Below are 25668 nucleotides of genomic sequence, written 5' to 3' on the forward strand. Positions count from 1 at the left end.
ATAAATAAAATAAATAAATAAAAATAAATAAAAATAAATAAAAATAAATAAATCTGCTTATTTGTTTTCTTCTTCTTACAATTATGAGATGCTTAGTCATGAGTATTAGACACTATCTGTATCTATGACTTGTATCTCATGGTAATTATGAGATCTTATATCATAGTTATGACATGTTATATCATAATTATGAGTTACCATCTCATCTTCATGAGAAATCAATACTTGGGGGGAAACAAGTTTGTAAAAAACTGATGGAAACAGGCTTCCATAAGTTCATTACATCGAGCACACTGACAGAAGTCCCTGTCTATTGCGCCTCATAACAATAACCTTCCGGGTATTTAAACGCACCACGGCTGAAATCACAACTCACGTGACAGATTTATTGGCGCATGCGTATTTTGTCTGCTCTGCTGTAGCATGCAGCAGCTGCGCAACTCATCTTCAACATGACTGAAATACACATTTTTCTCATGGGAACATTGTCTATCTACTACGCGCAGGTACTACAGGCTCTGCCACAGAACTATTTACAGGTAATTTTACTTTCTTTTCTCCAAAAATGTCTCATTCGCCGGGTAGAAAATGTGTAACCGAACTCCATTCCAAGTCTCGTAATTTCCTTTTGATTTCAGCACCTTCAGCGGTCTACCAGAGTCACTTCAACTATGTTTTGATTGATGTTACGTTTTGTTAATATAAATGTTGGCCGAACCGAAGAATGGTGATTTAGCTTTATGAGGTCTTTAACCGCATTCATACCTTTTATGTTTTCTGAACAGCAAGACAACACTGAATCACTTGATATCTGAATTAGGTTTGGTTTGACGTTACTAACACAAGTACCAGGAAAACGGTAGATTATTCCAACAGCAACAGCTGAATCAGAACGGGGTTTTAACGTTGTAATATTACGGTCATTACATTAATATAAAATGGATTACTTTGTGTTGGTGCTGAAAAAATGCAAAGCCAGAAATCAAAGCCTCTCCTAGAGCTTTTCTTTTTGGCGAATTCAACCCTGAGTTTACTGATGCATATCAAACCCCTCAGTAGTTAGTTTGCAGCAACATGTTGGTTTGTCACATGTTTAATTATGCTCCTGGGGACATTTAATGTGTGAACAACTATAACTTATACATCTAAGTTTTGAGCAGATTATAAAATCAAAGTTTATTGAACAGCAAACTTCAGCGAAATTTAATGACATTTGTGTAATCCCATTTTATAGTCAGGCAAACCTCATGGATTCAAAGCAGAATGTGAACCCCAGTTCACTGAGAAATATTTCACTCAGCTTCACGATCATTTCAACTTCAACAGCATGGGGAATGGGACCTTCAGTCAACGTTACCTGATCACAGGTGAGTCCACCAAGCATTATTTGGTTTTATTTGACTAAATAAATCAATACTACAAGTGACTGATTGAGGTCTCTGTCCCTCTCTCTTTAGATAAGCACTGGAAGAAAGGCTTTGGTCCCATTTTCTTTTACACGGGCAACGAGGGAGACATTTGGGAATTTGCCTGCAACTCTGGGTTCATCAGTGAGCTGGCTGTTCAGCAGAAAGCCTTGGTCATATTTGCAGAGCATGTAAGGATATATTGTAGAAATTAGTAAGAACAGTTGGTGTAGTCAAGAAGTTCAGCAGGAGCAAAGAAGCTGGAAGACAATTTCTATTTAAAGGTGTTGGGATCCTGTTGAAGAAAGCTCAGTGGATTAAAGGTTTAACAGGTTACATAGCAAATAAATGATTTGTGCACTATTGAGGGACAAAGGGAGGAATAGTATGAGAGTGCAGACAAATGCGCAGTGTAATAGATGCTGTATTCTTTATGTAACAGTTATGGCTGAGCAGAGTCTTGTGATGAGGCAGACATGGGAAGTGGATAGTGGATAGCTCATAGTCAGCTGACTTCTGACAAATACTGTTTGCAAAGCAGTTTGGTTTATGCTTACTCGCCACCTTACAATTGAAGCTATAATTACAAAAATGTGATGGTAAAATTCAAATGTGTTTGATCAATTTTGAGATTTAAAATGTGTTGAAACATCTGTTATTTGATCCGGAAGTTGTTTTATTTGTGCAGCAGTTTAACTCCGTTGTTTGGACTTTGCCTGCAATCTTGCGTGTTTTACCATGCTTCACCTTCACTTCCACCTCTTCCACCCCTTTCCAGAGGTATTATGGTAAATCCCTTCCATTTGGCAGCGAATCCTTCAATATCCCACAGGTGGGCCTGCTGACAGTGGAGCAGGCCCTCGCTGACTACGCTGTCATGATCACTGAGCTGAAACAGCAGCTAGCAGCCGCAGCCTGTCCTGTCATTGTGTTTGGTGGCAGGTAAGATCTGCTGTTTGACCGCTTCTTGGGTTAACTATATGTCTGACAGTGGATGTCTTCTACTGTGGCCTCTACATTATGAATTCCCGCATAACTGATCAGTATTGCATTGACTTTTCATTGAGATTCCGTACAAGAATGAATTAATAAGTTATATCCGTGTATTTTTTTTTTGTCGTTCAGTCATTCAGAGATTATAAACCCTGAAGTTAATTTCAGTTTCAAGCCTGTCCAACTCAAAATGTACAAACTGACATGAGGGAGAAGTGCATTTTGACCTGTAAATCCTGAATCATGACATAATGATTTAGGGGGGAGGAGGGGGGGAGTGTTCCACCATACTGTATATATGATGATTGGCTGCATTAGTACCAAACCTCACACACTAGGGGAAGTATTTGATCCCTTGCAATTCAAAAATCTACCAACCAACCTTCAAAAGCTCATACAGATTGAACTCTGGAACTGACTTATAAAATATGATTCCAAGTCTAACATCGACCACAGTATTAAGTTTCATCTGGTGAGTCCTCTTGCAGTGAAGCTTTTAGTCTTAGTATTGTGAAAAAGAAGACTCTCTGATGTTTGTACATTTTGGTTTGCATTTCCTTACCTCTGCTTGCTTCTTGCAGTTATGGTGGGATGCTGTCTGTGTACATGAGGCTGAAGTATCCAAACGTTGTGGCTGGAGCTCTGGCTGCTAGTGCTCCCATATTGTCAACGGCTGGGATGGGAGACTCCAGGCAGTTTTTCCAGGATGTTACAGCAGTAAGTTAAGCAAATGGAAACCAAGTCAGGAAGCACATATGGCTGTTGATTGTGTTGTTATATGTATTTTGTTGTTAAGTGCATTTCCAAAACACTGTAACTGCTAATTATAAATGCTAAAACACTACCTGAAGCTTATTATTACTATTATTGAATGTTGTAGGTCAGTTCAGACACACATTCAGTGGTCACTTAATTAGGTCCATCTGTATAGGTTGTTAATACAGACAAGCCTCTGCACTAAGGCAGAACCAATATAGGAGTTTGGAAGAAATGCTTGTTAATACCAGGAGGATCAGATTGTGTCCTTAAGAGTTCACAGCATAAGGTGCAATAAACATGTAAGGGATAGTGTATCTGCAGTGGGTAATGAATGAATGAAACCCGGACAGATGCTTTAGCCTGCTTATTAGTTGGCTACTTACCATTGACAACATGTTGAACAAATTAATTAATAATATTCATTTTAAACTAATTGCATTGTATACATTCATTTTTTTCTTATTTGTTTGGAAGGATTTTGAGAGCTGTGCCCCAGAATGCAGAGATGCTGTGAGAGGAGCCTTCCAGCAGCTGCAAGAGTTGGCTCAACACCAAGGTCTGCTTAGGCAAAACTATTGGATGAAAGTGACATTGCATCACCATGTTAATATTTAACATTTAACACAAGAAAATCGCAAAGAGTACAGCAACTTAAGCTTTAATGATGTTATGTTACAGACAACAACTCTTAAGTTACTTTTGTTTGACAAGACTCTCCCTAGATCTATCATTAGTTACAAGTGAACATATGAAAATTGTAAAAGGAAATGCTTCATTAAAATGGAAATATACTAACTGAATGGAAAATACCGGTTGTTTTACAGATTATAGCCGTATCCAGGCGGAATTCTCCCTGTGTAAACCTCCATCGTCTCCTAAAGACATCCACCAGCTGAATGGCCTGCTGAGGAACGCCTTCACTCTGATGGCCATGCTGGATTATCCCTACAGCACCGCCTTCTTGGGCAACATGCCAGCCAACCCTGTCAAGGTAAAGAACAAACCAAACACAGTACAGAGACTACAGGTGGTGGACAGAACAACAGAAGCCGTCACTCAGAGCATTTTCAAATAGAATTTAAAAGAATTGTTTGCAACACTAGCTGCCCTCTTTGAAGTTAATATTGGTTAAAGAAATTTCACTGTTTACCACTGTTAATTATAAAAAATGATCAATGCAATCTGGAATTTTTGTTCTTTGTATAGCCAAACATGCACAACAACTGTAATATCAGTGTCCTGCAGATTCAGATACTGATGGATGGAACTGGGGTCTTTATAGCAACACAGTGGTGAAATAAATGCAAAATGAAGTTATCCATGTACATAGACATGTGGTTTGCAATAGCATGACATGGAGAAGCCAGAAAACCAGAGAGAAGAAGATGAATACATGTTGAGAAGCTTTAACTAGCTTAGTTTCCAATTGTTTTGAAAAAGTAATTGAGCAGTAACTAAGATGTTTTGAATACTATTTTATATTTAAAGAATCGCTAAAGCTCAAACAAAGTATAAAAGAGAACCAGTCAATTTGTGTATTTGTTGCAAGATAATCTAATGCTATATAGTTATAACTGATAAGATATGACTGGTTTCTGACGTTTTACTAATTGGACTTTGTCCCAGGTGGCATGTGACACGATGCTGAGCGGAGCTGAGCTGCTGGTTAACCTCAGAAACACTGCAGGTAAAGGAAATAAACCTGAAAACAAAGCGGTGCCCATGCAGTATATGTGTGTGTTACTTCTAAACCCTGCACTTAATGTCTGTATTCAGACTTCAGACTTGCACTGTGGTATTTAGTGTGATTTTAATCTTTATCATATTGTTCATGATGTTGTCTCATCACTACCGTTTATGCTGTTGGTACAGTACAGGTTTTGGAAAGATTACAGGAGCTTGTGTTTAAGGGAGGGACAGGTGACATTGAGAAATCTCACGTTCCTGGCAACCACAGATGCATGGACTAGGTTGATTATCTTGATATGACGCTCAGAAATGGAGTTAAGCACCGGTGCATCTCCACTCTGAATATCAATTGGGAGGCAGTGGCTCAGTGGGTAGTGCTTCCGCTTGGGAACGGGAGAGTCACTGGTTCGAGCCCCTGCCAAGGTGCCCCTGAGCAAGGCCCAAAACCCTCAATTGCTCCCCCCTCTGCGAAGGGTGGTAATGTAATGTAAGTCGCTTTGCATAAAAGCGTCTGCCAAATGATCGTAATGTAATTCAGTTCAAAGTTTCCCTTGCTGCTCTTTTGACTTCAGCAGTCCCACTTAAGTCACCAACTCTTAATTGAGCCGGTATTGGCATTATTTGTGAAACGTCTGTAAGAGTTTGTGTCCATCATTTGGATATTACTGCTTGATAAAGAATTTCATTTCCTTTAAAATCACACACATTTAACTGGATTTCACAAAGGTTTGAAGAACTCCATCCTGCTGTATTTCATGTTATCACACTGTAGAGAGCAATGTCCTGCTTCAGCTCCATAACCATGTGCATAGCTTTGCTTAGTAATGATTTCTTCAATTGTACAACCACCCGTTTCTTCCTAAATGGGGCAGATTGGATATTTCAAACGTCAAGGGACATCAGTATCTCTCACAGACATCTCGCATCACATCAATCAGTTGTGTCCTGATCCTCTGTGCATATTTACCCATGTTCTCATCGCTCCCTTGTGTAGAGGACACTGCTGACACTGTAGGTAATGAGTAAGAGTGTGTGTCTCTGTGGTCAGGAGATGGCCAGTAATGCATTCCCGGGGAATAACACCACACCACATCCTTCCTCCCCCATATTATCTACAGAAGTTTGTAACCGATGATGTTTGTGTTGTGTTCTGCAGGAATTGTGTATAACTCCACTGGGCTCCTGACCTGCTTGGATCTGTATAGTCTGTATGTGGAGTGTGCCGATCCCACCGGGTGCGGACTCGGTTTCGACAGCCAGGCCTGGGACTACCAGGTAAGACCTTTCAGAGCACAGCGTATTATGAGCGCTATGAGTACACACTGTACTCCTAGTACAAATAGAGATACAGTGTCAAACTTTTTGGTTTCTAGTTTAGAATAAATGCTTTTTAACTTACCATCTTAAATGATTCATCATGTATACATGCACTGTTTATCATAAGGGCTTCAAAGTGCATTATAACATACTAAGAAAGACATTTTCACTATATCTAAAGAAATTATTGGGAAATATCAAAATTTGGTCAAAAGTAATGTGGATTGTTTATTTCAATATTTGTCATGTAGAACTAAAATTTAAAAAGCAAATATGTTAATTGAAACTTTGCCTTTAACTCCGCTACTTTAACATGTGTTGGTTACAGGCATGCACAGAAATTAATCTTTGCTATGAGAGCAACAACGTGACGGATATGTTCCCTCCGATGAGCTTCACTCAGGCAGAGCGGGAACTCTACTGTGCCAAACGCTGGGCTGTGATCCCACGACCAGACTGGCTCAAAACCCAGTACTGGGGGGATGGTGAGCACTGAACATCATTAAACACCACTACCAGGTCCTTCTTGTGCTTGAGTGTCACTACCTTTAGAGGCATCATCTCGAGCATACGAGTCAGGGAATTTGATTCATTCTAAAGGGAAGTTGGGCCACTTAATGGAAAATAATATTCATCCAGGCTTAGTTATTGCGGTCGGTGGGTTTTAGCTGAAGTGCAGTGGACAGACTTGAGTCAAGTGAGTAATGGCTAATTACAGGTATTTCCCGCATGTCATTAGGATTTAATGTTTGGTATTGGAAACACAATCTCTTACTATTAACATGACTATGTTTTAGAAGACATTCTTTTCCATAATGGAAAATCCATTTTCTAATGAGGTCTCATCTTGTCTTTAGCTCTCTCCACAGCCAGCAACATCATATTCTCCAATGGGGATCTGGATCCTTGGGCAAATGGAGGGGTAAGAGGTTTAAAGTTGTGAGCGTGGTTGAACTTGCGATGTGAATTTAATCCCAGTGTTAACCAGCTGTGTGCCGTTTAGGTGCGCAAGTCCTTGAGCTCATCGTTGGTAGCAATCAACATCACTGGAGGAGCCCATCATCTAGATTTGAGGTAAAATAAACAGTTGGAATGTCAAGTGAGACTCATTTTGAGCCATAAATATAATAGAACATTTCCTCTGTTTTATGCAGAGGATCAAATGACGCTGATCCAGTGTCTGTAATCGACGCCAGGAGGACAGAAGCTGACCTCATTGCACAGTGGGTGAAGATGGGGAGGACAAGATCATAGCAGTCGACAAAGTTTTGTTGACCGTTTTGTTTCAGGGATGTAGGTGAAGCCGTTTATGTTCAGTCACTGCAGCAGGGCCATAGGGAATTAATCATTTAAGATTGAGCCAAGGTGGAAATAAACCATGTGCATGTATTCAGTGATATGAAGGTCAATTTGACGATTAACACATCTTAAATGTATTAAGATCACATAGTTTGAACTTTTTTGCACAGGAAAAGTTGAGTTGGTGTTTATTTAGCAAGTCCAATATTGGAGTGTAAACCAAACTGAACGGCAACAGTGAAGTTGAGTCAGCATACCTCTGTTTCAGTGATCAACACACACGTTCTCCAATAAATTCTCTGCTTTTGTACAAAATCAAAGTAGAACCAGTATTTATTGTAAACCAGATCACCATTACATTTACAATACATTTTTATTACAAGCTGAGTTTTGAAATAAATTAACAAAACATTTAACAAAGACTTCCACCAGCCACTTACTCCATCAATACAAAGCCCTTAACATGAGTTGCACATTCAGATCATGAGTACAGACTTAAGAGAATGTTTCGGGTTTTTTTTTTTTTTTTTTTTAATTAAGCAATTCTTTTCTGTTCAATGTGTATTTGCAAAGGTATTTAAAACTTTGAAAATACTAAACTTGAAGACCAGACATTAACTGCCTGTTGGGATTTGAACATGTGGGCTGAAGAGAACTCAGGACATGAGACAAATGGACCACTGTACAGTTTATCATTCAACAATCTAACGAGTCATTCTTAACATGGCAGAGCTCCCACAAGACCAAACATTTATCAGATTCATTAACTTCACTGCCTCAGAGCTATGTAAACTAGTAAAATGAGTGGAATTTCATTCTAAAACATGAATTTGATAATTCACAAGTGTGTAAGTGTCTCCATTTGGGCAATCATTATGGAGAAAGCAGAATGCTCCCAGGAGAATCAATGAAGCTGCAACACTTTGATACACATTCACTGCAGTCTATCAAACTGCACTGACTGAACCTGTTGCAGTTAGGTGTAATGCCATGATAGCCCTTAAAAAAAAGCCAACTTAATAGGACTGAAACAGCGACTTTGGTCGTAAACATATTCCCGACAGTCTTTCAACACATATTTGCCAAATCTTTATCAAAAGCTCTGAAAATCATTTTAGGAAAGAAATGGCTTTGGAGAAATGGCTTTTTATAGTCAAAACGACCCAAACAAAGGTCACCGCCGTTACTTTTTCAGCATCTTTGGCTCAAGAGTTATGCTGAAGAACATCCAGGGAATGATCACATAGAGCCCTTGTCGGCAGGTAATGTATCAGCACTGCTAAAGATCAATGTTGTGTAAACCAAACGAGGGGGCTGCTGGAAAAATACATTTCATTGTTTGAAAATATATTCATATTTGCACTTAACTAAATAGCAAGTCAGCATTGTATGCACACTTTAAAATAGCTTGAACAGATATTGACAGACAGTAAACAATTATTTTTTTCAATGTTGTCTGAGGCAACATTAAAGGCACACGTGAGACAAGTATACACATCTGACATAATAAACAAGACGGCGGGTTTGGTCTCAATACAAATTCATAAAGCAAATGGAAACTACAGAGAGCTAGAACATTATCTATTGACATTTACTGGACCGATAACAGGCTGCTCTGTGGCTACAACTTGTAAAAAGAAAATCATAACAGGCTCACCATATTATGATAGCTACAATACTGTACTTACACTACAAATATATTATCTCAAAGCTCATTTCTCAGAAAAACAAATTAACTCGACACCCAACCCACAAAAACGATACAGGAGGGAAAGATCCCAACACATTCAGTGAAAACAGCTCTGCTCAGAAACAACAAAGATCCACATAAAAGCTTCACAGTACACAACAAACCGGTGGTTAATGGGAATGAAAATCCGCAGCCTGCGAGTGCCAAGAACTCGACACTGGTGATGAATTCAAGTCATATGGGCCAATACAGCATGAAGGCATTTCTTTGTTAATGGTATTGCAAGAATAAAAAAAAGCTGAAACTTGAACACACCCTGAAGTGTTCACAACAAATCCAACAAATCATTTACAAGTCGTTTATTTCCTTTAAAGCTGAACCAGCCAATCAGCTGATGGTTGGTGTTCCCGTCTGGTTGATTAGAGCCATAGAAAGATGGATCATAGATCATTTCACACTAGTTTTTGTTGGATTAAATTTGCGATGAATATGATAGCACGATAGCAAAATCAAAGGAATGTAAATGAAATGGCAAAGCAGTAGTCCAGACGGTCATATCCATAGATGTAATTAGAGCCTCTCACGCAGCACAAAAGTGATGAGTGGCATTCATCAGCCATGCTGCACCTGCTCTAAGCTATATTTTCTTCCTGAGCTGAGGTTTTTAAGTGGGAGGCTCCCATTTACTGTCTTTCCTGTATGATATGAATGCAGCAAGAGACTGAGCTTGCCAGGAAGTTCCAGTCGATTGTAAGGCTATTCATACATAGCCAGAACACACAATGACTACATTACACAAAGTCATGAGGAGTTGGCTTGTATCCCTCCGCACCTATTTTTGTATATATCAGAAGTTGAACAGGCAAATGTTCATTTCAAACAGGTGAGGGCTCTTTATAAGGAATCGAACGTGTCCTTAAAGCTACAAGGCGGTTTGTCTAAGCATGTACCAAACTGCTGCCAGCCCGATCACTATGGTAACACAGTGTGTGATATGGTTCAATTTGATTAATTCCATTTATACGATTTCCTATTAAACTTATGTGCCTTTGCATTTGTCCTCATTCTGCTGGGCGATGGTGGATAGAGGACCATGATGGTGCTAAATGCTGTTCTAGTTACTTCATTATTTAACAATATAATTGCAGCTGGCACCTGTCATGTTAAAATAACTTTGTTTGGTGTGGATAAAGTCGTTTTCTGACTTTATATAGCGAGACGATACTCAAGGAGTGAAATCAGCAGCGGTAAAAAAAAGATATCAGTATTGGTTTTCATAAACCCGTATTGATTGTATGCTACACTCCTCTGCTTCTCAACCTGTTATAAGGACAGCTTACATTCAAGTCACTTTGAAAAGAAAAGAATGAAAAGTTTTCCTATAATGTGGATGCTCTCCACCAGGATAGACTAACTACATCAGAAGTCCATGGATAAGAGAGAGGCACAGTCTGCCTGTCTGTAGCTGTTTTTCCATGGCTATTAGCGCAAACCACACAGTTAATTCCTTATGTAAAAAGGAGGCTTTTTCCAGTTGTGGTCTCTGTTCAGGGTCGTTGCTTAATGCTCCAATCACGGAGACAGTAAAGAAAGTCTCGGTGATAAACTAAACCCTGAGATGTCTGAGTATTCACACAAACAGATTTCTTTGCCATATGGATTTGTGTGTGTGTGTGTGTGTATCACTCAGTGGCAGGCCATATAGGCAGGGGGTGAGCCTCAGTGTTGAAGACATATTGGTCCAGGTTGATCAGGTTGGGGTCGTCGGAAAACAGCAGGTAGAAATATTTCAGGGTCTCTCCCAGGAAGAAGCTTTCCATCTTGTCTCTGGGACTTGGGTAGTCTGGGTCACGCACATTATTGATGGAAGTGTAGCCGCCTGAGGAGACCTGAGAGGAATCACGGGAATACAGACAACAATGATGATGAAGTTAGAGATCTGACCATTACTTAAATCCATGCAACCATTCACACAAAAACCACCATACAAATAATTGTTATTATCTTATTTAACACAATGACTATCATCCCTAAATAATGAAAGCAGTTCATCACATGGTGAATATCTGCCATCACTGATAGTATTGTATATAAAAACATATAAAACAGGACAGGACGAGCCAGGCTGATGCGGATGTAAGCTGACCATCCATCAATCAGTACTTTTCTATTTACATCAGATATGAAAAACAATTTCCTTCAAATGTTTTGTTACTGCAGTTTTCCCATTTTCAATTGTTAATTTCAGAATTTTGTTGACTTTCTTTAAACGCTTAGCAGCACTGACATACGTACACATTCCTTTGTGGCTATGTAGGTTCATTTAATTAAAATACAATAAAAGGGTGGAACCAGAGTATAGTTTAGTTTATAGCATATAGAACAATAAAATCAGATACATCTCTAACTTCCAACATTTGCCCTCTTCATTGACTGAAAAAAAACCGAAGCAAAATCAAGAAAAGAGATAACTACAGAAACGTGGAGGTCAATCAATTTAACACCAAACAGAGCAGTGTAGGAAGCCATAATTACCTTGGTATACTTGTTAAAGTTCTTCAGAATCTCCCAGCCCCAGTCTCTGTACTTTTGGTCCTTGGTAAATCTATACAGGTAGAAGAGGCTCTCCACCGTCTCTGGCCGCAGGAGGTTGTGTCTGTCTGCAAGCTACAACAGCAGAAACAGAGCAGACACAAACAGTCAATGGAAAAGCCACATCCAGAGTTTCTGTTATGGTTAAAATGCAGGCTAATTCATAAAAAAGCGTTGAGTGGACATAGAAAAAAGCGAGTAAAAACACTGAAGTAAAATTACTCTTGTTCCACAACTGACAGAATGAAAAGCATTAAATGTTTTTTTTGTTCCTGGTTTGGGGGAGATTACATTTCAGTTAGGCTGAACACCTTTTGAAGCAAGTTGAAAAATATCTTCTAATTTATTCCAGATGTATTCCTGCACGGGATAATTATCCAATCTGTTCATATTTTCTAACATTTACAGATGACTTTTTACACGACGTGGGAACCTTGGGACATCAAATTTATGAGTGTTCTTATTCTTGTATCTGCATGTGTAATAGATGTTTTACATGCTTTGAGCTCCCCGTTCCTGTTTTTACGCTTTAATTATTTTTCCAGGGGGTTGGGTTTATTTTCAGACCGCCCTCAAAGCCGTTAGCAGCCCTCTCGTATTAGGTTTATCTGATTTGAACTGGTTTCTAAGGGAATCATTGAAGAGCACCAGCAGTTTCGCGGCCATCCGACGTGCACAGACCTCAGCCTGGGTATGGTAAACAAACATTGCATAAAAAGGTTTTGCAACAGCAACATGAGCAAAATCGCGAAGAGCTCACGTGATTGCTTAGTTTATTTTGCTAATCCACTCCTCTCACCTTGACTTCAATGTCTCGGTTGCTGCCCTGGTGCATATTGAAGTGGACAATCTCTGGACTGAGGCCCGTCTCCATCTGGGCATACATCTGGTAGCAGGTCTCCATCAGCTGCTTAGCTAGATCCATGTGTTCAGCAGGGAGGCCATTGTGAGCACCAAGAGCCAGAGTCCCGGGAAGAAAACACACTAGATGGTCCTGGAAAAGCCAAACGTACATAACAAAAAGCAGTTAGCACAAAAGGGGAGTGACTGGGCTGAAGTGGCAATGGGCAAAGCTGAAGCAGAAGATTACTTTATTTAATTCACACAGGTAGAGAAGCTGTGTGTGAAAGTGAAGTTGTTTTTTTTTTGCCATGACCAAAAGCAATTGACATTCTGGTGGTTTGTGACACACATAGCTCCCTATCCTGATCACCTGTGCGCATGAGTCCTTTTCCCATCAGGTTTTGGCAAGATTAAAGAAGAGTGCTTGTTTTAGGGACTGGGCACAAAGAAAAACCTCTTCTCAGAAAGCTAAACAGCTGATGGTCCTGGTAACCTCAGCTGTGTGGACTGGACGCCGCAGATTATCTGACTGTGCGGCCCAGAAATGAAGTTTAGCCCCCATGCATCTCATCTCTGAATACATTATGTACTGTATAACTTTCCTTGTGCATGTTTTGACATAAAGCAGTCCAACTTACAAATCCAACTTCAGCCTAATGTGAGATTCTATAACAAGTGAAGATATTAAGTGTTGTAGTTTGACTGCCTTGCTGATGTGCCACTATCATGCTAATAATGTCAGTATGTATGTATTTATGATCACAGTTCATTCTTGCCTCTAGGACCGAGGAACATTGTGGTAATATAAATGAGCAATAGATATGGTAAGCACAGTAACAGAAAAAGATTCCACTGTATAATACAACACAAACTGTACATGTGCATCAGGTTTATGGGTCATCACTGCTGCCTCAGTCGCATATAAAGTAGACTGTAGCGGTTGTACGCAAAGGCAACAACTAGCTATGAGCAAGTAGTCTTAATTATATACAGAATTGAGAGTACTCATGTGCAGTGGTATACGTGCTTTCCTTGATTTAACAGATGCTAGAATATCCATTGTGTAAAAAAGGCAGGATAAAGTGACAATAATAAATTGTATGATATGTTATTATTATTTAGTTTATGTCCGTATGAGGGCTCTTAAGTGTTCTTTTTCAATAAGTATGCCATTTTGCGCAATTCTCAACTCTTCGTCAACTTTGTCAAGACCTGATGTAAAGTTTGAGGAGGACTTTAAATATTACTGACCATTTTTGGGCTGAATTGTCCGTGGGAGAGCTCTCCAACAAAGGTCAGGCCATTAGGTGAAGACTTTTGCAACATGTTCTTCTTCACCCCCTCTATTGCCTGCAGATAGTCCTCAACAAACCTAAACTCATTCAAAGGATGACAGACTCAATTTTATTTCAGAGAAAGAAAGCAAATATATGCAGGTTGAACAATCTGCTTGAATTGTGGATATCAATTCTATTGCCTACAAAATGAGTAGTTGCTAGAATTTGGACTGGTTCTCTAACTTACCTTCAAACATTATGCACATGTCCGAATAAGGCAGCTATATGTATTTCTAGCTGTTATTAGCAAAATAGTTTCATATCTCATAACTATTTGGTTTAAACCAAAATGAAATTTGGTTTTCATTTCTTTTGGCACAGTCTCATATTGTGATCACTAGGTAACCTAGGTAACCTGAGTCCAACTCACTGGTTTTCCTTCTTGCCTCCCTGAATCCACTGCTTCAGCAGGTATTCATAGTAGCTGTCTGCCCGGGCACCCAGTGTGTAGATTCCCTGATGGGTGAACTGTCCGTTGTTGGTGTTGATGAACATGGGCACCAGGCCGTCCAGTTTGCCATCAAGCTTGTGGACCTGCGCCATGACCTCACCCACAGCGGCCTTAAATAAGGACAGAGGTCAGACATGTAAACATCCTGATTTTGAATCAGAATTATTCATCATGACATAAAATCGGCTTTTATTTAACTCATAAAAGGAAATGAAACAGCAGTCAGAGAATAATAAATCATGTTGATATTACAAACGAAAACATTTATTTTTGCAGCCATTTTCAATTTTTTTAATAAGATTAAGAATAAGATTAGTTGTAGTTGCCGAAAAATATGTTACCTCGTAGGCATTTTCTTTGTTGGGGAACCTGTGACTAACAAATGCATATCTTTACCCCAATCACATGAAATCAATAGGTAATGAACCTATGAACCTTAATGAAACTACTTTGAGTTGACTGACTAATGTTTATTACCTTTGAACTCAATAATATCTTCCAAATTGACAAGTGTGTCATTTATATTTTGTACAGTGTACCGTAATTTTCGGACTATAAGCCGCGGCTTTTTCCCCATTTTTCGACCCTGCGGCTTATATAACGGTGCGGCTTATCTATGGATTTTTACAGCTAACGGCCACTAGGGGAATTCCTAAATCTATGGATTTTACAGGTAACAGTCCTCCGGAAGGCGGAAGTCCTCCAGAGGACTTATTAACAATGTTAATAAATGGGAGCTTCCTCAAACAGCCGCCTCTTTCCCGACAATCCCCTCTGTGCACGAACCCTTACATATGGTAATTAAACATTAAAAAACCTGCGGCTTATAGTCCAGTGCGGCTTATATATGGACACATCACTCAATTTAGCTTCTGCGGCTTATAGTCAGGTGCGTCTTATAGTCCGAAAATTACGGTACTTATTTCAAGTAAGTTAAGGGTAAGGTATTCCAAAATCAGAATTATACCAAACTAAATATGTCAAAGCCACAGTGCCAACAGGTCAAATAAAGTGAATACTCTAAATTGCCTGCATAGAGGTGAGAGTATGTGTGTTAGTTTGTCTCCAGTGGATGCTGGGATGCCTTCAACTCCTTGCAGGATGTATGGATAACTTTCCCAGAGTGACAAGTATAAATGCAATGTGATATAATGCTGTGAATGACTGACTTTGTTTTATTTATTTTGATGCGTTATCAAAGCCCAAATCTACTAAGCTAAACTCTTTGCATGCTGCTTATCACATATCGTCTCCATCACATATCTTTACACACCACAAGTAACCGACTAGCATTCTACTTTGTAATCAAATCTAAAATATCAAAAGAGATGTATAGGTTGTTTGGTAAGAGAGAGCAAGCTTTGCAAGTGGATCTGTGTTGATTACCTGATACTGTGGATCTTGTGTAACACGGCTGAGCTCTCGGAACTCCAACTGGATGCTGGTAACCTCAGCCACAGTGCTGTCTGACGTCCAGCGTGGGGGGTGGGCTATACCTTTCCCAATGTTCACATCAGAATAGGGGATCTTGGATGGCGTGTTGAAGGCTGGCATCAGTCTGGACCCTATGTCCTTCTGTAGAGAAATTGGAAGGAATGTCTCCTTAAGTGGATTTTTGAATTGAAACTGCTATTAGTTTGGCCTTTTACTACAAAGGTGCTATGCGACACATTTTTCCTTTCCATACTTCCTGAGACTATAGTATGATGTTCTTATGATACAAACACAGCTAAATCCTCCAGACTCCATGGCAAAGATGAATATTGAAATATGATGGAAAGGTTTCTTACAACACTTTCATCCATTTTCAACAAAAACAAATACTACTGTATAAGTTGTATAATCCACATAGCTCATACTTTGATGCAGTTTTCTGAATCCTGTACATGTGTGTGTGTGTGTTTGTCTTGACCCACCGCCTTGTCTAGGAACAGAGCGTCTCCAGTCAGGTGGTACGTGCCCAGCAGGCCTCCCAGGATACGTATAGTGCTTTCAAACAAGTTGACATCAATGTTCTTGTTGAAGCTGAGCTCTGTGGCCACCCATGCCTTTGCTTCTTCAAACTCTGAAAGATGACATGACAAGAAGTTTGAGACGTTTGGCTCGATAACGTTCAGGCAAGATTCAAAGAGCAAGACATCGGTATAGCAACAGCAACATGTGTTCCTTTGCATGCATTTTCAGGGCTAAATGTTACATCAACCAATGTATGTTTCTATACTGTATGTTCCAGATTAAATTTAAGTATACAGTATGTTCACTGTTTGTACAAAATATACAAATAACAGTAACTTCTCAACAATATACTATCATTTATGATACTAATACTTACTATACTATATACTTTTTTGGGATTTATTCCATTAAATGAATCAGCTCTGCTCTGGGGTTTTTCATAGGAAGAGCAGACTCACAAATGGCAGCTCAGTCTCACAGAAAGCCACGTGGCAAACTGTTATTATTATACAAAATGTTATTACAGCTATTACAGCATCCTGTTGGACCCTTAATGATGAAATACTTGGCTGGAAAAGTTAGAAGAATTGTATATATAATTGTATATATTATGTTTATCCTGGTGTCTTTATAGAAGCTGCAAACTCTAATAGTGTATCATTGTGAATGCTGGCCCCTGATGGTCTTGAATGTTAATCAGTTATTGATTGATAAGATGCTTGAGCTATTGGTTAGAAATCATGTAAAATTTGCATGCCCAGCACACAGTTTTTGCATTTGTAATTGCCCAAAGGTGCATCATGAAGCCAAGTTAGTTGGGGTTTAGGCAGCACACTGTATCTAGATGTAAATCGGTGATCAATCAACCGATCAATCAAATTAGTGAGGCAAAGGCAAAGCTGGAACTCCATCTAGACATAGACTGGTGGGACGAAGTCATATGCAATCTACATACTGTCTCATCCTGTGCTCGTCTCGCTCTCATCCAGTTTAAGGTCGTACACAGGGTCCATTTTCTTAATCCAGATTGGACGAAATATCGACAGAAGTGAAAGAAAAATGCAATAGATGTTCGAATCCTCACTGTAACCTAAACCACATATTTTTTCTCTGCCCCAGGCTGCACAACTACTGGTCCGGTTACTTCAACACAGTCTAACATATTGGGAACACAAGTTCAACCCTCCCCTCATATTGCCATCTTCGGTACCCTATCTGACTCACGCCAATTTAAAACCTCTCAAAAGGAAATGGTCATGTTCACCTCTCTGCTTCCTAGACGCCGCCTGCTCCTGCATTAGAAATCCCTAATCCCTTCCTCTATTTTGCAATGGCTGAGGGATATGATGTACCCTCTGAAACTCGAGCAAATCAAGTACACTATGAGGGGCCACACTGATGAGCTCTATCAGAGATGGCAACCATTTTCTCTTACTCCACAGACCTTAGGCAGCCCAGGACGGGGTTGTATGGATACGGGGTTGTGTGACTCTGAGTTGGGTTGGGTCTTTGGGTTGATTTCCTCTTTTTGTTTTTGTTTTTCTCTTTTCTTCTCTTTACCACAGCCTATGATGCGATTTATAGTAGCCTACATTGCTGTTTGACATCATCCTGTAAAAACTGAATTTACCCTATGAGCTCATGGCATCAACATCACTGATGCCATCCTGGAATCTGCGCCCACACTACTGTGCCATATGCTCACAACCTCCAGCGGCCGTGGCTTCCTGCTGTTTCAATTTCAATCTACTTGTAATCTCATATTGCCTATTTTACCTCAGGGTCTATGAAAAAAGTTAAACAACAACAATAACAATGCAACCCTATTTCTTTCTCTATATCTCTCTCTCATTTTCCCCCTCTTCTGTATGAAAAATGATCTCCAAAATGTCCTACAACTGTTTGCGCACTGTCATGTAAAATGTTTGCTTCAATAAAAACATAGAAAATAGAAAAAAAAATCAATAATTAAACTTAAGATCTGCTAAGGAATCCAAAAGAAGCAAAAGATCAATCTACCTTCTTTAAGCCCCAGGATCCACATGGTATCCAGGGCATCGACGAGTGTCAAACCCAGGCTGAACCACTCACTGTAGGACTTGGAGATGGGCCTGAGCTCATCATGGCCCCAGGCAAAGTCTTTATAGCCCTTCCATGCATGTCTGAAAGCTTCCCGTACCGCCTCCGAACAATTTGCTGCTGAATAGACAGAGCATAAAGGATGTCACTTTACAACACAGGCAAATCCATAGAATGATCTCAGAAATGATTCAGTGACACTGTACACAGGACAATCTCTCAATTGAACATTTATCATGCCTTTTGTGTTTAATTTGTTAAAAATGTTGAGTGAAAAATGTAACTCATACTCATCATCAGGCAACAACAAATAAAACAGCAGATACCCAAATCTGTGTGTAGTCTCAATTCTTGGTCAGTAGGTGCCTTAGGATCCTTCTTGTGCTCCTCTCCCTTGGTGCCGTCTGAGGCATGGTCAGTGTCAATCACTGCCCCATGCCGTCTACAAGTGCAGAACACCAAATAATAAATATTAAGCAGTTCAATTATGCATACAAAAGCATTATTCCAGTATGTCAACTAATACTCATAAATATGTTTCTGTGCTTTAAATTATTTACAGATATCTCATGTTTTGTGTTCTGCCAATTATTTTCAAGTGGAATCTGATATAATGTATTTCCATCTACATTCCAACAATAGAATCATGAACTCAACTTAAGTGTAAGTAACAATAACTTTCTCTGGAAATGTATCCAAAATTTCATGGCAGTTTGAATCATGACAATAATGGTCAAAGTTGTGAGAACAACACAGCCTTATTATTTTGAGCAAAGTGTTTGCAGTTTAACCCTGTAATCTTGGTCACTGAATTGTGGACTTAACTGCAGCAACTAATAGACTGTAGACAAAGACTTTGTTAAATCAATAAACTGCCTGCAAATCCATGTCACTTTACCAAGCACTGATCCAGCATTGTGACCCTACAAACTCCATGCAATCCATGATGGTTTAAACTGAGGGAGGAACTGAGTTATGAGCTCGCTGTATGTCTAACCTGATAAGGGCCTCATCTTCATTTTCCTTCCTGCCGTCAGCTGCCTTGTTCTCTACCTGCACATCAGAAGCGTTTCCTTTCTTCTGCAGACGATTCTGCAGGATGGGTGGTCCTCTCTTGTTGGGTAATCGCTTCTGGGCGGAATGGTAATATGTGTAAGGAACAAATAAGTTTGGATCATAGACAGTACTTAAACATTTTTGTCTGCTTTGTTATGTTTTGGCAGATCCAGTTTTTCAATGGTACAGTACTGTTGTGGCAAACATATGTTTTACATCCAAAATAAGATAAGACACTGTATTTTAGTCAGGTCACATGCAATTCATACAATGTTTATCACACGTAACGTGAAAGTTGTCTTGCAAGTTGTCTTGCAATGTCAAGTCAAACCATTCAAAATTACTATATTGAGCTTTAATCATGTATTATGTGGTGACTAGTTCATGTTGAGCATCATGTGTTCATAGAACAGTGATTAAAAACTGTTTTTAAAAAATACAGTTGAGAGAAGGAGGAACATAAGAGAGTCAGAAACTTGGACAAATGTTGCCAAAGGATGACAGGTGAAAAAAGTGAATACCCAATACAATTAACCCAATGAGTGAAATTACAAATGGGTGTATACTTTGGGAAACGATGTGTAACAGGAAGAGGGGTCGTAGAGAGAATAATATGTGCAGAGACCAGAGTTTCAGTTGGGTCCCTACTCACTGCTGATTTCTGAGACTTTTCAGTTTCTGCAATGAACTCGCACCAGATCACCCACCAGAACTCTTATTTATTATAATTTCTCTTTTATTTCTCTCCATATAGCAAGCACATTACACTTAATTATTATTATCTCTCTCCTGTATTGCTGTCAGTGAAAGCAAATTGTGAATGTCCAGGCAGAATTCAACTCTAGATGTTCCTCCAAGACTTTTTTGGAGTTATCCACGGATAGTGAGTCAGTTCAGTTCACATTTCTACATATATGTGGAAATGTACGTACACTTAAAATAATTTCTAGATCTTAACAAGTTGTTTTATATATACCTTATTGTTATTATTGATAAAATTGGACTTTGAAATTTCAGGTTGTTCATAATTTTTTGTAAAAAAGTAGTTAAATGAAAGTTAACATTTGCTATATGAACTTGTACTTCTTTGCACTAAAACAAAGGGAAAACTTTACAAAACTTTACATCCATTTATAGGTTGTTATGCTATGATTTTACTAATCCGGCCCACTTGAGTTTATATTGGGCTGACTGTGGCCCTGAACTAAAATGAGTTTGACACCACTGTTCTATGCGTTGAGGTGAAGTATATGTGTCAATGCGGATCAATTTAATACATTTCTAACAGCTATACATCTGCATCCTGACTACTTGTCTAACTGTGTGTTTCTGTTAGAAGCTCTTGACTTGCGGAACACTTTCACCACCAGTCTCATCATATAAAGCAGTGGTTCCCAAAGTGTGTGTGTGTGTGTGGGGGGGGGGGGGGGGGTCTATGTATGTATAAAGTTCAACAACAATAGTAGGGATACCACAACCTGCCTCCCTTCTCTCTACCTCTCTCTCTCCTCTTTCTATATAAAAAATGATCTCCAAAATCCCCTTTAACCTGTATGCACAATGTCATGTACAATATCTGCTTCAATAAAAACAAATTGCAAAAAAACAATGAACAAAGGTAAATCCTTTGTAGGACATTGGAAATTCCTTACACTTTTCCAGACCTTTATAAGAACCTGAGAGAGAGTGCAAGCACAAAGGTACTGTTGTTACCTGTTCTTGCAGAGGTGGTTGGACCCGTTTCACAGGCTCAGGTAGTAAAGGTGGACTACCACGCCCAAGGACGCGATTACTTTCCGTGTCCTTCTCCTCATCTCCAGCTGAAAGGCCTGTAAACCACACACATACACACACCTCCATTAGTAAGCAACACCACAGCATCTCAGTTGGGTTAAAGCAGTGGTTCCCAAATTGGGGGGGGGGACAAGGGAGAAAATAAGTTGTAAGCAGAAATGTTACACAGTATTACACCGTTAGACTTTAAATAATAATTCCACTGTAAAGGTGATTTGTCACTATTACATATTTTGTTTTGTTAAATAATAAGTCGCAGTTTTATGAATTACAATGTTGAAAATCAATTCCAGCCTCCTGAAGTTGTGTGTGTGTACGCGCTCGTTGGGGGAAGTTTGGGAGCCACTTGTATTTGCTGTTTGGCTCAACCAAACTAAATCTATTATGGTGCTGCAACAAAAAGGCAGCAAATATGCATATGTGTAAAATGCCTAACTATCCCTGATGATAAATGTGCTTTATGTTGGTGAAAATAGTCAGGAAGCTGCAGAATCGCAATTAAGTGCAAATGTCACATTTTGTATTTGCACAAACAAAACACCAGCATATTTTGCACGAGGTGTTACCATATTTTGCAGAAATGAATGTTGGAAGCAACCTGTGGGTTCTCTTGGTTAATTCCCAGGTCTTGTTTTTTTATATACAGTATATTTTCATCCTAAGTGCTAACATTCACAGTAAAGGTAGAATGGTAAGAAACAAATTTAGAATGTCTTTAAGTGGATAATGATTATTTAGATTATGACCCATGTCATAATTGTTATGCAAAGGCTCATAATTAAAAACATGCACTTATTTTTAGATGTTGCCTTACCTTTGAAGTGTTCAGTAACAGCTGGGTAAGAGAGAACTCCACAAATAAGCAGGAGGACCAAGGTGAAGAGGATGAGGCTACGCTGCAACCTTGACAGTTGTTTCCATTTCTACACAGAGCAAAGAAAGCAGCATGGTCAAATCTGTCAATTTCTATACTCTTTAAACTCCTACAGGGTTTTTCCAGACCCATGTTTGCATTACAAGGGAGTTGGTCCATAAGCTCCATCAATTTATTTTTCTTCTTGACACTTCTAATAACAAAAGGTACCAGTTACCAACATTAACTAAAGTGCGTTACGAAAATGCGTTTGCATTGCGTTTGCATTGCGTTTGCATTGCGTTTGCATTGCGTTGCAGGGCATTCCAGGAGTCTCTCTCCCAAGCAATGCTTCCCAGCTCCTCCTGGGGGTTCTCAAGGCGTTCCCAGATGAGATACATAATCCCTCCAGCGTGTTCTGGGCCGAACCACCTCAGCTGACTCCTTTCGACGCGAAGGAGCACCAGCTCTACTCTAAGCTCCCTCCTCCAAAGACCCCACCGCCTGTGGCTCATATAGTCCTCTGTACCTGTTAAAAGCAGAGGTCTTGGCCAAAATGATTGCTCTTCACTTGGAAAGGGTTTTGCCTTCTATTATTTCGAAGGAACACAACAGCTTCATTTAAGGTCGACAACTGTTTGTCCAACACTTGCACCCTCTGAAATATTATTTACTCCACTCACTCTGGTATCTCACCAGAGATTGTCATTTCCCTGGATGCGGAAAAATTAGAACGAGAATACAAATTTGCAGTATTGAAGCAATTTGGCTTCAGAAACAAATTCATCAGCTGGGTGAGATTATTACACTCATCACCACAGGTCAGTGTCCAACAAATGATATCCGTTCAGAATACTTCAAACTACAAATTATGCCCATTCTTTTTTGCTTTGGCCATTGAACCACTGGCCATCTCTTCACAGTCATCCACTCTCTTTAAAGGTGTTTCTCGCCAACTACATCGCAACACTGAAGTTTGAGTTTCTGAGTTGGAACAACTTACTTAATTGGGAAAATCAATGTGATTAAAGTTGTTGCCGAGATTTGTTTACCTGTTTCAATCTCTTCCTTTACTCCTACCTAAACATTTCTTTGACTCTTTAGACAAAATGATCAGTGCCTTCATTCGGGGTGCAATACCAAACTTCCAATCCTATTACTGCGCAATTCATACTGATAAATTCCTCTTCAGTAGCTGCTCAAATATACTCTCTCTCTCAAACAAGATCTCAAAGTTCACCAAAAACCCTGTGGTTTCTCAATACTCAACCTCTCTACACCCTATTGTCTTAATTAACATGAACAATACATAGCCTGTTTCTCTTCAGGGTTTCATTTCTCCTCTCTCAATCTCTGCCTCTCTCCCCTGCAGTATTTTAGGAAAAATTAACGATGATAATAATAATTAAAATAAATAATCTGTAAGCAATGTGCTACACTCACAGACCCAACTAACAGAAATGTGACAATGTGGCATCACTAGTTTCACTTTGGCACTGAACACAATATTTATCTCCAACAACACTGTTATAAACAACCCCACTGTACAGGTTATTAGCCCAAAGTCACCGTTCCATCGTCTCCTTATACACTCTGTCCACTTTTGTATCACATACCATAGGTCCCAGTCAACCCATTTCATTCCTCTCTCTCCCTCTCTGTCTTTCCCCCCTATTAGTATACTAATGATACATTATCCAATATGTCCCATAACTGTATGCTCACTGTCATGTCAAATGCTTTCTTCAATAAATATATACTAGGTACAGGTATAATAGGTACTTGTACTTGCTATTACAGATCTAACTAGATACGTCAATAAAGTAACTTTGCAGCGTGAAAGGATAACGAGGCTGACCAGTTAATGTAAAGTCACACAATAGGAGACAAATGTGAATCATTTATTTCTAATATGATCCAAATACAAAAGGCAGCACTGGTGAAAGTGTGACACAGGGATATTGTTCTCATGAGGGGGAAGAAACCAGAGCACTGCTTACCCTCAAGCAAGACTGCCTCCTCCACTGCTTGCTGTTGTTGTATTTTCCACTCCCTTTATCAGCAAAGTTTACAGATATGTAGTCCTGCCTAGATGTTGAGTGCATTTCTCCAACCCAGCCCTAGGGGAAGACAGACACACACACACACACACACACAAAGAGGAAATAAGGCTGATATGGGTGTGGAAATATGTAATCAGCTCCTGTTTGTGCATTTCATAGGCTAAGGAGCTACCATTAAAATAGTGTACAGCACTATCACTGTGTAGGAACATAACATTGTCAGACATGTAGTTCAGGGAAAACCCAATTACCTTCAATTTATCCACAAATTATTGTGGATGTTTACGTGATTAAAGACACTGGTGTTGACTGTTTTAAGGGGAACGCCTGATTCCATTTTCATATGGTGGTTAGCCTTTTTAAAACACATATTACTACATTGTTCGCGACAATTACAAATGTCAACATTCAACTCAATATCACAAATGCAGCATAACGAAACGTTACCGTCAAATATAGTTGCATTCTTTCGTCAAAACTATTTCAATATGTAACACCGAATTACACAAATCAGCGCAATATGTAAACGACATATGCTACTTTTACCTTTTATGGGGTAACATAACAGTCTGGTGCCGTCCTGTTGAGTGCCTGTGCGGGACTTAGCCTACGAGTGACCCGTTGATCAACATAACTATAGACCGAGGCATGGTTTAGGGCCTAAAACAGTCGCTACAAGAAGTAAACATTTTGACCTTTTAACAAATAGGAAAAACATTCTCCGAGGGAGAAAAATAAATGTTCTGTGCACGTTCCATATGGATTTAAGTAACTTAAATATGTAAAGTAAACTTACTTTATAAAATAAACGTCAAAGAAGCATCCAGCACCAGGTGGATATCAACAGCACAAGTGTTGCATCAGAAGCTTCAGATTAATGTGATAATCGCTGGCGTCTTTTCATTTTACATACACTCCACCTACAGTACAAAAAAAAAGCCTCATATGTCTACATTTTATTTCTATGAAGCGTAATGTTACATAGACGGAAGATATCGATAGGTTCTCAACTTGTAGTTAAGGATGATTTTCTTCTTCTTCTAATTTTCGGTAGTCTAGGCGGTACAATGGTGAATGGCTGCCCCCTCCGGTTTAAAATGTAATCTCGGCAATATTCCATCAAGGTGCCAAAGAAGCTGACGTCTCGAAGAAGTTCAACCGCTGTATTGACATTTCTCTCCGTTGGCAGCAAAAAAGCGTTGACATAGAATCTGTGGTCACACAAAGCTCATGTCAATCAAATACATATGCCAGGCTTGCTTTCTGCTTCTTCAGTTGTTTTGTCTTCCCAAATTTTTTTGCCGTTAAATATTCTAGGTAGTGATAAAGAAGAACTCATTATTACAAAAGTAACATAGTAGTTATTTGTCTGTAGAGAAAGAACTGAACCAATATTATTCTGACACACCTGTAAAGACTGTTGTGTGTGTGTGTGTGTGTGTGTGTGTTGTGATGTGTATACCTTGCAATAAATGTCTGCGGGTGTGTGGG

The 25668-nt window shown here is 39.3% G+C and overlaps 2 protein-coding genes across 5 annotated transcripts; one reads left to right on the forward strand and one right to left on the reverse strand.

Moving 5' to 3' along the window:
* The first annotated feature begins 388 nt into the window (after nucleotides 1-388).
* dpp7 (dipeptidyl-peptidase 7) lies at nucleotides 389-7797 on the forward strand. The gene is made up of 13 exons (XM_076165107.1): nucleotides 389-539; nucleotides 1235-1367; nucleotides 1458-1597; nucleotides 2185-2348; nucleotides 2981-3116; nucleotides 3633-3714; nucleotides 3983-4149; nucleotides 4785-4845; nucleotides 6004-6122; nucleotides 6493-6649; nucleotides 7022-7086; nucleotides 7168-7238; nucleotides 7319-7797. The coding sequence occupies exons 1-13, from the start codon at nucleotides 453-455 to the stop codon at nucleotides 7416-7418; spliced, it is 1482 nt and encodes a 493-aa protein (XP_076021222.1). The 5' UTR covers nucleotides 389-452; the 3' UTR covers nucleotides 7419-7797.
* man1b1b (mannosidase, alpha, class 1B, member 1b) lies at nucleotides 7779-25227 on the reverse strand. Of its 4 annotated transcripts, XM_076165104.1 has the most exons (15): nucleotides 24974-25227; nucleotides 24724-24849; nucleotides 24115-24234; nucleotides 22076-22184; nucleotides 21181-21296; nucleotides 19409-19542; nucleotides 18738-18853; nucleotides 18352-18531; nucleotides 16293-16441; nucleotides 15763-15951; nucleotides 14296-14486; nucleotides 13840-13960; nucleotides 12545-12739; nucleotides 11689-11820; nucleotides 7779-11042 (listed from the first exon to the last, which is right to left on the reverse strand). In XM_076165104.1, the coding sequence occupies exons 3-15, from the start codon at nucleotides 24217-24219 to the stop codon at nucleotides 10836-10838; spliced, it is 1944 nt and encodes a 647-aa protein (XP_076021219.1). In that variant the 5' UTR covers nucleotides 24220-24234; nucleotides 24724-24849; nucleotides 24974-25227; the 3' UTR covers nucleotides 7779-10835. The 4 variants fall into 4 exon arrangements, with proteins under 4 accessions (XP_076021219.1, XP_076021220.1, XP_076021221.1 ...); XM_076165105.1 differs by lacking the exon at nucleotides 24724-24849 and having other exon boundaries at nucleotides 19409-19539; XM_076165106.1 differs by lacking the exon at nucleotides 24724-24849 and having other exon boundaries at nucleotides 18352-18528.
* Between the last annotated feature and the right edge of the window lie 441 nt (nucleotides 25228-25668).

The sequence above is a fragment of the Genypterus blacodes genome, unplaced genomic scaffold (assembly GCF_046128005.1).
Source record: "Genypterus blacodes isolate CSIRO-AG114 ecotype Tasmania unplaced genomic scaffold, CSIRO-AGI_Gbla_v1 ptg000141l_1, whole genome shotgun sequence".
In the NCBI taxonomy this organism is placed as follows: Eukaryota; Metazoa; Chordata; class Actinopteri; order Ophidiiformes; family Ophidiidae; genus Genypterus; species Genypterus blacodes.